Source organism: Danio aesculapii, chromosome 9 (genome assembly GCF_903798145.1).
Source record: "Danio aesculapii chromosome 9, fDanAes4.1, whole genome shotgun sequence".
Classification (NCBI taxonomy): domain Eukaryota; kingdom Metazoa; phylum Chordata; class Actinopteri; order Cypriniformes; family Danionidae; genus Danio; species Danio aesculapii.
In genome coordinates, this window is record NC_079443.1 from 1,336,138 (window position 1) to 1,348,637 (window position 12,500).

At 40.7% G+C, this 12,500-nt stretch overlaps 1 protein-coding gene across 1 annotated transcript in view; it reads left to right on the forward strand.

The window, feature by feature from the left end:
• The window catches only part of LOC130235397 (disintegrin and metalloproteinase domain-containing protein 23), a 47,977-nt gene that overhangs the window by 337 nt on the left and 35,140 nt on the right, over window positions 1–12,500 (forward strand). The window contains exons 2-4 of the mRNA XM_056465972.1: window positions 3,036–3,211; window positions 4,558–4,634; window positions 11,606–11,669. Coding sequence (XP_056321947.1) covers window positions 3,036–3,211; window positions 4,558–4,634; window positions 11,606–11,669 — 317 coding nt within the window. The remainder of the gene's footprint in view (window positions 1–3,035; window positions 3,212–4,557; window positions 4,635–11,605; window positions 11,670–12,500) is intronic.

Consider the following 12,500-nt stretch of genomic DNA (forward strand, 5'->3'; position numbering starts at 1 on the left):
TGTGTGTGTGTGAAGGGCGTCAGTGCGAGCTCATGGGGAGGACATCTGCAAAGTGTACTGACACACACACACACACACACACACACACACACACACACACACACGAGAGAGAGAGAGAGAGAGAGAGAGAGAGAGACAGACTTGCGCGCACACACGCATATACAGACAGACTTATACACACACACACACGCATACACAGCATCTGCAAAAGTGTCCTGACACAAACACATACTTGCACACACACACACACTTACGCACACACACAGATACAAATGCACGCATACACACATGCATACACACACACACACGCATATACAAACCCACACTTATGCATACATGCACACACCCTCAGTTTTACACACGCACAAATGCATGCTCACACACACGCATTCATGCATATACACACACCTATGCATAAACCCACACACACACTCATGCATACACAAATGCATGCACACATACACACTCTAACACACACAAACTCATGCATGCACATACATGCATACACACACTCATACATAAACACACACACACACACACAAATGCATAGACACACATGCACACATACACACACTTATGCATACACAGCAATGCATACAAACATGTATACACACAATTGGATGCACACACACACTCATGCATACACACACAAACGCATACATAAACACACAAATGCATGCACACATATACACACACACCCACACATGCATACACACTCATGCATACATAGACACACAGACACTAATGGATTTACACTTATGCCTGAACAGTCATGCATATAAAGATGTACACACAAATGGATGCACACACACACACACATACATACATACTCATACATATACGCACAAATGCATACACACAGACACAAATATACACACACTCATGCAGACACACACATTCTCATGCATATTACACACACATACACAACCACACACACACACACACACGTTTGTTTGCTTATGTTACATTGCATAGACTTCCATTGTTTTTCTATCAGGTTAATGATACGGTCTGTGGCGTAACTCTACATATGGAAATCATTATATACTAATAAAAACATCTTCTGGCTCTTTAATCAGCGAGCGCTGGTCAAATGTCCTCACACACACACACACACACACACACTGCTTTAATGCTACTTGATACGGGCTCTGAGCTCACAGACAGCACTGCGGATGTTCATGGCCCTCTCTCCTTTGTTTATAATTAACTCTATAATTATAGAAGCTGTATTATAATGTATCTATACATTTAGATATAAAATTATAGAAGCTGTATTATAATATATCTATACATTTAGATATAAAATTATAGAGGCTGTGTTATAATATATCTATACATTTAGATATAAAATTATAGAAGCTGTATTATAATATATCTATACATTTAGATATAAAATTATAGAGGCTGTGTTATAATATATCTATACATTTAGATCTAAAATTATAGAGGCTGTGTTATAATATATCTATACATTTAGATCTAAAATTATAGAAGCTGTATTATAATATATCTATACATTTAGATCTAAAATTATAGAGGCTGTGTTATAATATATCTATACATTTAGATCTAAAATTATAGAGGCTGTGTTATAATATATCTACATTTAGATCTAAAATTATAGAGGCTGTGTTATAATATATCTATACATTTAGATCTAAAATTATAGAGGCTGTGTTATAATATATCTATACATTTAGATCTAAAATTATAGAGGCTGTGTTATAATATATCTATACATTTAGATCTAAAATTATAGAGGCTGTGTTATAATATATCTATACATTTAGATATAAAATTATAGAGGCTGTGTTATAATATATCTATACATTTAGATATAAAATTATAGAGGCTGTGTTATAATATATCTATACATTTAGATATAAAATTATAGAAGCTGTATTATAATATATCTATACATTTAGATCTAAAATTATAGAGGCTGTGTTATAATATATCTATACATTCTCGTAGGCAACACTTATAAGTTTAGATTGTCTTGGATATTTTATCTTTTATACTGACTTTAGAAATCTCGCATGTGTGTCCTGTACATTGTACAAAGCAGAAGAGATTCCAATATTTACACCCCCAAATCAGAAACTGTTGTAACAGTACAGCGTTTACCTCATTGTAATGTTGCCGTTCCTTTTCACATAACTTCAAGAGTTCACACTTAGCTGATGATTGATTATAAAGCTTGTTTGGCATGCTGTCCTGAGAGAGAGTCCTGAGCTCATAAGATCCTCGAGCCCGGGGCTCCCTCCCGTTTGCAAGGTGAGAGGGGAGTTTGAGCTCAGGTAGATCTGGAGAACTCCCCTGCTGTAGTAGCTAATGAACAGATAGTGATCGCTCTTAAGAGATAACTATTTACTAGGAGCACGTCTATTGTGCTGATTTGGATCAGTCAATTATCTTAAGTTGATGTTTTTGGACAGTGGGAGGAAACCAGAACCCAGGGGAAACCCACATGAGCACGGGGAGAACGTGTAAACTCTGCACAGAAACGTCGGCTGGCTTGGTAAGGACTAGAACCAGTGACTTTCTTGCTGTGAGGCAACAGTGCTAACCACTGGGCCACTGTGCCGCCCATCTAGTAAAGGAGGAGGAGTAGGGGTGGAAGGGGGGATTCTTCAAAACGAAGATGGCTGTCATATGGAACTGAGGGGATTTATAGTCGCTTAGGAGTCGTCTGATTGGTCAATCATGAATTTGATAATGCAGGACAAGCTGTGATCAATCATGAGCACCTGATCCTCTCGACATTAGTTTAGAAATAAACTTCACTAAAAGACGTTTAGGGACTGAAGACGCCAAGTGATGAAGTGTTTCAGGTGTGATTTTGTGTGTGTGTGTGTATGTGTTTTTGTGGTTATGCTAGTGTGTGTGTGTGTGTGTTTGTGTTAATATGTTTTTATACAGTGAGTGTGTGTTAGTGTGCCTATAAGCATGTGTTAGTGTTAGTGAGTGTGTTTTGTATGTATGTGTTTATTAATGTGCACGTGCTCGTGTGTGTGTGTGTGTGTTGTCAGAGCTGCTCCAGAATGATGATCCAGCATCCGGACAGCAGCTGAACAGCAGCGGGCCGCAGGACACACAACACACACTCTCATACCCCTCGCGCCTCATCTATTACCTGCACGAGAACTCCGAGAGCACACACCACGACCTGAACACACACGCCAAAACCCTCGACCCGCGAGCACAGGTGAGCCATGTTCACACTCATACTCAAATCTTTTATCACAGTTTCCGTCCATTTCTCATTACAAAGGCGACACTCTGTATGGAGTTTGCATGTTCTTCCTGTGTTGGCGTGGGCTTCCTCCGGGTGCTCCGGTTTCCCCCACAGTCCAAACACATGCGCTAAAGAGGAAGTGATTAACTAAATTGGCCGTAGTGGATGAGTGTGTGTGTAAATGAGTGTGTATGGGTGTTTCCCAGTATTGGGTTGCAGCTGGGAGGGCATCCGCTGCATAAAACACATGCTGGAATGGTTGGCGGTTCATTCCGCTGTGGCGACATGGAATTGCTTAGGGCCCCCAAATCACTATTATTTAAAAGTAATGCATTACTTTACTCGTTACTCAGAACTCATGTTACTTGTAATGCGGTACCCCCAACACCGACAATAGAGCAAAAATACGACAGACTTTTTACTTCTCAACATTTGAAGTGGATGAAATTGTCAATGAATGGGTCTTGTTGAACATTCATTCATTCATTCATTTTCTTTTCAGCTTAGTGCCTTTATTAATCAGGGGCCGCCACAGCGGAATGAACCGCCAACTTATCCAGCATATGTTTTACACAGCGGATGCCCTTCCAGCCGCAACCCATCTCTGAGAAACATCCACACACACTCATTCACACTCATACACTACGGACAATTCAGCTCACCCAATTCCACCTATAGCGGATGTGTTTGCACTGTGAGGGAAACCGGAGCACCCGGAGGAAACCCACGCCAACATGGGGAGAGCATGCAAACTCCGTCTTATAGAACAACATTGATTAAATACTGTATATTGTCCTATTATTAGACATATTTTTGCACATATTAGACATACACTGTGAAAGAATATCTGTTCATGAACCGTGTTCATTTCACAAGTGTTTATTTTGAGTTGTGAAGTGCATTATGGGATGCTGATCTCTGCTCTGTTGATGTTTGATGATGAAAATTCAACTTTTATTAACATTTTAGTAAATAATATAATGTGTAAGAAATAATATCTAGAGAAATAAGTGTGTGAAATAGCAGAAAATGTGCTGCAGTTTATTACAAGGTTTCTGTAGTGTAATATACAACACCAACACAGACAATATAGCACTGCAGACTATTGCACATGTTCATAAAAGTCTTTTTTCACAAACTTTTCAAGGTTAAAAGTTGATAAAGTTGATAAAAAGTTGATAAAAATCCCTTAATGCAATTCAAAAGCAGAAATAAACAACACGAATCACAAAATATGGAAAAATGCTATTTTACCGATATATTTTTATGGTTTTATTCTCAACATAAACCCAGACTGATGTTCCTTTTCTCATCAGGAGGCTCATCTTGCACAGACTTCATTTCAACTTCAAGCCTTTGGATCGCAGTTCATTCTAGACCTCACGCTAAACAAGTGAGTATCAGTATTTCTGCTGAGCTTTACAGGATTCAACGGTGTCTGCATGTGCCACACACACACACACACACACACACACACACATACACACACTCATGACATGTCAGACTATTGACGTGTTTTGTGTCTGTGAACATGCACTTATGGGAATACAGGTCTTCTGTTTTGTGTTACTGGAAGCAAGGGCGTGCTGGGATTGATTTGATTTTGCAGATTTACCCTGGAAATAACCCCATTTCCTTGTTTTTGTCCCAATACTGAGTGGCATTGAGTGCCGGAATGATTATTGCAGGTTCTTTAACCAAAACACAACATAACTACACCCTTCAGTCTCAGTGTCCACAGCCAGACATTCATCACAGTGGAATGTGTTTTTGTGTGGTTGACACACACGCACATGCTCAAACATGACACATACATATACACACACACACACACACACTCACACACTCACCGGACACTTTTTAGGTACACCTTTACTAGTACCGGGTTGGACCCTCTTTTGCCTTCAGAACTGCCTTAATCCTTCATGGCAGAGATTCAACAAGCGACTGGAAATATTTCTCTGAGATTTTGCTCCATATTGACATGATAGCATCACACAGTTGCTGCAGATTTGTCGGCTGCACATGCATGATGCCAATCTCCCGTTCCACCACATCCCAAAGGTGCTCTATTGGATTGAGATATGGTGACTGTGGAGGCCATTTGAGTACAGTGAACTCATTGTCATGTCCAAGAAACCAGTCTGAGATGATTCACGCTTTATGACATGGTGCGTTATCCTGCTGGAAGTAGCCATCAGAAGATGGAGACACTGTGGTCATAAAAGGATGGACATGGTCAGCAACAATACTCAGGTAGGCTGTGGCATTGACACCATGCTCAATTGGTACTAATGGACCCAAAGAAAATCTCCCCCACACCATTACACCACCACCAGCAGCCTGAACCGCTGATACAAGGCAGGATGGATCCATGCTTTCATGTTGTTGAGGCCAAATTCTGAGCCGAGCATCTGATTGTGTCAGCAGAAATGGAGACTCATCAGACCAGGCAACGTTTCTCCAATCTTCTATTGTCCAGTTTTGGTGAGCCTGTGTGAATTGTAGCCTCAGTTTCCTGTTCTTAGCTGACAGGAGTGGCACCCAGTGTGGTCTTCTGCTGCTGTAGCCCATCCGCCTCAAGGTTGGACGTGTTGTGTGTTCAGAGATGCTCTTCTGCCCGACCTCTGATGTAACGAGTGCTTATTTGAGTTACTGTTGCCTTTCTATTAGCAGGAACCAGTCTGGCCATTCTCCTCTGACCTCTGGCATCAACAAGGCATTTGCGCCCACAGAACTGCCGCTCACTGGATATTTCCTCTGTGTCAGACCATTCTCTGTAAACCCTAGAGAAGGTTGTGCATGAAAATCCCAGTAGATCAGCAGTTTCTGAAATACTCAGAGCAGCCCGTCTGGGAGCAACAACCATGCCACGTTCAAAGTCACTTAAATCCCCTTTCTTCTCCATTCTGATGCTCAGTTTGAACTGCAGCAGATCGTCTTGACCATGTCTACATGCCTAAATGCAGTGAGTTGCTGCCATGTGATTGCCTGATTAGAAATTTGTGTTAATGAGCAGTTGGACAGGTGTACCTAATAAAGTGGCCGGTCAGTGTACATACATATAATGTAGTTTTTTTCTGATTGTAAAAGGCCTCAGTCCTCCTTCAGTCCGTCATCACAGTGCTTCAATATTATTATACTTCAATTATTATTCCCTCCAGAACTGTCTTGAGCATCTGTCTGCGCTCCTGTCTCATGCCTCCAAAAGCCACCGCGTTCATTGCATTTCATCTTCGTCTTCTGAGGTGAAACTCATTTATTAGAGAAGACAAAATGCCACAGTGGCAAGTCCCAACAGTGCATCAAACTACACTTCTCTAACTCATATTTGCTCCAGTTTATCAGTATGTGATGATTTTGTTCTCTTTTATTTCTCATTAAATCAAAACGCTGCTTTATTGTTATGCAATATTCCAGTGTTGCATCTTAGATCCAGTGTCACGGCTCTGCACCTTGCACTTGTGTTTGATTAAAATGGTCCCGAGAGACTTAAAATACTGCAGATAGTGTCTGTCCTGCTGCTGGGATTGATATGCGGTTTACCTCCCAGACACGCTGTCTCTCTGTGTATGTCTGTGTGTGTGAATGTGTGGCTGTGTTGTGTACATGTGGCCAGTATTGTGATCGTGCGACAGTCTAAATATAAGCGTCCCGCAGCATGAGGGCCAGAGAGTGTATTTTGGAGGATAACACTCTGGCTCTGCACCTGGAAAACATCCCGCCGTCTCAGCCTCGCCCAGCTCTTCTACTTTAGACATGAGACACGCTGGGACTTTCAGAACTACACTGGCCAACGCTTCGGAATTTGTGAGAATAACGTGGTATAAAGTTGACTCATTTGTTTTCAATGGGGATTTCCCATGTAAAATGACTAAAGATTTGGAATGTATGAGTTACACATATATATCATAGACAGTAAAACATATGGATGTAATATCCGTGACGTCACCCATAGGTTTCTGAAGAACCCAAAAGAAGCTACCAGTAGGCGTGGCCATGAAAATTAGCAAATTTTGTTTTTTCAAGAGTGAAGATAAAGCCCAAACAAGGTCTCCGTACATTCATAGGTTGTTTTCCTCCACGGCACAAACGGTCGTGGCATTTTTTTTTTTTTTGGTGGTATTCCCGGCTATGTCGAACAGGTCTATTAGAGCCGCTCAATGTAGTATTGGTAACCTAGCAACCAACAGTAAACAGGGCAAGCATAATAAAGTCTCACAGATGAAATGATCCAGTTTATTAAGCATTATTCTGCAATTATAAAGCATTATTCACAATAACCAGTCTATTTTTGGGGAGTTATGCTGTTTTTATTTGAAGATCCTGTGTTTCTCATGCGATACTTTTAAATGTGCATTCACACAGGGTAATGGAAACCATGATATTGACGGTTAACATGAAAATTTGAGATAAGAGATGAATATGTAGAGTGAATTCAAACAAGAAACACACAATAAACCTTATAAAGTCCACATGAACTGGAAGCTGCGACCTTTTTTTTTGTATTGTGCTGCAGTTTCTAGGGAAACTGAATATTAAATGAGAAAACAGTGGGCGTGGCTTGTTTTTTTTCTACTGTGAGCTGATTGGATGTAGTAAAGTAGGTGTTTCATTCAGAAAGATGGGAAATAGGGTTTGTGGAGCGTTATCTGTTATGACCTAACAGACTCCTCCTCCTCACCATTTCTGTTTGTTGTCATGGCACTGACAGCTGGAGGGGTGTGGTTAAGTATGTTAGCCCCGCCCAGTACCTCAGGCAGACCTAATCTGAGAATTGAACCGAAAACAAACAGGACGTGCATTTTCAGATTTCAATTAAAGATTACAAGAGCAAACAACTTTATTTTTCTTAATGCCATGCACTGATGAATTGTTCACAATTAAACTAGCAGTGTGAGCTAACAACATCAATACGGTTGGTTTTGATTTCATGTGTACTTTAGCAGACACCGGGGAAATTAAACACAAGCCAGATTTACCCCATATAAAAAACACATTGAACATGATATTGTCAAGCGAATGCTGAGAATGCTGGAAATACTCAGAGAGAAATGCAACAGAAGCTGGCCGACCTCAAATGTAGACCATTAAGCAATAACATCTGAATCTGCATGATCCCGGAGGGAGGGGAGGATGACTGTCCCATCTCACAGCTCCTGAAAATGATCCTCAAGATGCAATCAGAGTCTGGTCGTAATAGCAGAATCTATAGCACCACTGCACACTATTGAACATGTTCATAGAAGTCACTTCTTACAACTTTTTAAAATAATCAACAAAATAATCTGCCAGTGGTGGAAAGAGTACCGAAATATCATACTTCAGTTAAAGTACCATTACTTGTCTAAAAATGTAGTGTAAATAGAGTGAAAGTATCTGCTGTAAATATTACTCAAAGCATGAGTAAAATGTAGACCTTTCAAAAGTACTCAGGAGACGTGAGTAGTGAGTATTATGCTGTATAAAGCTGATGCGTTTACATGTAATTTGTGGATGTGTGTGTAAACGTAACATTCTGTAGTGCGTTTAGTTATCGCTCAGGAGCCACACAACGTCATAAGACGTTAATATTAGGTTAGATTTAGGTTGTGACGTCAGGTGACCAAAATTCAATGTCTTGTCAGCGTCTAAGGACAACGTTATTTTGATGTCCAATAATGACGTTGATATTTGGTTGATTTTAGGTTGTGTTGGAAAGTGACCAAAATCCAACATCGAGCCAACATCTTAAACCAACATCATATTGACATTAAATACTGACATTTATTCATCAGGTATGGCAACCAAAATACATCTGATAGACGTCATAGTGGTAACACCCACACAACGCCAAGCAGTAACATCATTAGACGTTGATATTTGGTTGATTTTAGGTTGTGTTGGAAAGTGACCAAAATCCAACATCGAGCCAACATCTTAAACCAACATCATATTGACGTCAAATACTGACATTTATTCATCAGGTATGGCAACCAAAATCCAACATCTGATAGACGTCATATGGTAACGTCCACACAACGTCAAGCTGTAACATCATTAGACGTTGATATTTGGTTGATTTTAGGTTGTGTTAGAAAGTGACCAAAATCCAACATCGAGCCAACATCTTAAACCAACATCATATTGACGTCAAATACTGACATTAATTCATCAGGTATGGCAACCAAAATACATCTGATAGACGTCATAGTGGGAACACCCACACAACGCCAAGCAGTAACATCATTAGACGTTGATATTTGGTTGGTTTCAGGTTGAACGTTGGATATTGACGTTGCCTGACGTTGAGTTCTGATGTCAACTTCATTTTCATTTCCAAACAAAATGCAACATCCCCATGACATTAGTGTACAACGTCAATCTGACGTCATGTTGATGTCCTGTGCCTGCTGGGTGTTTAGGGCCATTTCGGTCATCATACAGTGAACATCCGTGTCATGCATCTAAAAAATAGAGTAGTGACTGCAGGTTGAAGGAAAGTAGTGGAGTAAAAGTACCAATACTGCACTAAAAATGTACTCAAGGGGAAGTAAAAGTACACATTTTTTTTAAAAAATACTTAGTAAATTACAATTCCTGAGAAAAACTACTCAATTACAGTCATTTGAGTATTTGTAATTAGTTACTTTACACCACTGCCAATGAGGCAAGCAAAATAATCTAGTTTTTCCTAATGAAATCAGATTATTTTACTTAGACTGTTCAATCATTCATTTTTCTTTTGCTTAGTCCCTTATTAATCAGGGGTCCCCACAGCGGAATGAACCGCCAACTATTCCAGCATGTGTTTTTATGCAGCAGATGCCCTTCAAGCTGCAACCCAGTACTATGAAACACTCATTCACATACACACTCATACACTACGGCCAATTTAGTTAATCAATTCCCCTATAGCGCATGTGTTTGGACTGTGGGGGAAACCGGAGCACCCGGAAACCCACGCCAACACAGGGAGAACATGCAAACTCCACACAGAAACACCAACTGACCCAGCCGGGACTCGAACCAGCGACCTTCTTGCTGTGAGGCCACAGTTCTAACCACTGAGCCACCGAATCGCCTCACTTAGACCATTGGCAGATTATTTAGCCTGTTTTATTAAAAAACTCACTCAACGTTGACTCGTTATTTCCCAAAACAAGACGATATCGCTTACCTGTCTAGAAAATGCTTCGTCATTCATACCTCTTTAGATATTTGGACTACAAACGAGACAAAACAGAATCAGTTTAGTAAGGAAGAAAAAGTTAACTAAGTTTAAGTATGCAAAGCATTTTTAGCAGTGTGAGAGTTCACTTTAAATCAGTTCATGATGGATTATTGTGGAAAACTGGGTCACGCTGGGTCAATGACATTGTTATATCAAGACAGTGCAGTACATGCACACAGATATAAAGGAGGATGTAGTACACGCAGACCTGTATGTATCACAGTAATGCGTCCTGTTATTCCCTCACACACACACACACACAGAGAGAGATGCTAAAAATAGCGCGGTGTTCACAGGCGCTGCTGCAGCCGGTGTGTGTTTTGTACAAGGTTACAGAAAGCGCGGTTCTGGCAGAACGTGTCCTCTTGAAGTGAGCAGTCAGCTAAGAATGAGACGGCTATAGGGGTTTGTCAGCTAGTCTGCGTTTCTGCCTGTTCTGCCAGGCTCGCTGTGATTAAAGGACACTGAAGGTGAACATAGATGTGGAGATGTCATTAAAGTCCACATGAAATCAAAACTAACCATGTTGATTTTGTTAGCTCACATCGCTAGTTTTGTGGTGAACAATTCATCTGTCGTGCCATTGAGAGAAAATAAAGCTGTTTGCTCTTGTAATCTAAGATTTAAATCTGAAAATGCACTTCCCAGGTCTGTAGCCAGGGGGGGTTCGGGTGGTTCGAGAGATCTACTCTTCACTGACAAAGGTAATGGTATCTGGATGCAGCCTTTATGATGCAGGCTGAGATTGCATCCCTCAGCGATGCAATGTCAGACACAATGCACTCAATGGAGTGAGTGACGTCACTGTGTTTGTGTTTGCGCGTGTACTTGTGTGCGTGTGTGTGTGTGTGCTTGTGTATTCATCACATAATGAGCACCAAACGTCCCCACAAGTATAGCAAAAAATAAGACATCCCTATGAGGTCAGAATGTTCTGGTTCTGCTGTACTTATGGCTCATAAAGCAGAGGAATGGCGGCTTTTAAACATGTAAAATGCAGATTGTTTCCTGTGAGGGTTGAGTTCAGGGGTTAAAGTAGAGGGAGAGAATACAATTCATACAGTGAAACGTCATTATGTCTATAGCAAAAGCCCATAAAACATGAAAACCCAACGTGTGTGTGTGTGTGTGTGTGTGTGTGTGTGTTGCAGTGATCTGCTGTCTTCAGACTATGTGGAGATTGACTATGAGGAGGAGAAGCCCGTCCTGTGGAAGGTAGAAACACTACACTGCATTTCTGCATTATGAATCTTCATCGTGTCACTGTCAGCCGGGTGTGTGTTTATATCTTTACATGTACACTTGTGTTAGTCATCACACAATACAAGTCCTAATAACAGAACAGCATTAGACTTAGAACAGCTCGTTTCATTCATTATAATGTCTTCTGAATCACACACAGGGAAATCAAAACATGATTGTGAACTCAAACCCCTGACATTTGGCTTCCTCCTGCAGATTTATAGTCTGAATCTTTGTGTCAGTGTCAGTGTTCCCCACCTTATCTTTTCACTTGATGACATTAGCAGTAAATCACACAAGGCAAGTGGGTTTCTGAAGAAGTGCCAATACAACTCATAATTACACTAGAATAAGTGAGTTCAGGGGGTCATGGGAATGTGTGTGTGTGTGTGTGTGTGGATTATTGATTTAAAGAGTTTGTGAAGACGACTGTTTATGCAGTGTGTAACAGCTCTAAGTCAATGAAAACATTTCAATTTAAATGCGCACCATGTAAAAGGTGTTGGACTCAGAATAATTGATATGAATCACCATTCAGACTGATATTTAGCTGTTTTGTTGTGACAAATTAGGAGTTGTTGGGATAATTAGGTAGAAATAAATGCATATATTTGAAGACTATGTAACGGAGGCCATCTAGTAAGTGCTGTGCAGGTAAACCTCACTCCTCTGACCTCTAAAGGTGCTCTAGCGACAGACACTAGAGGCCATGGTCTTTAACCTCTTTGGTAGAGCACCCGACTCCCATGCGGAAGGTAGCCGGTTCGATACCAGCTCGGAGCGTGTTGGGTTGCGTAGGACCGG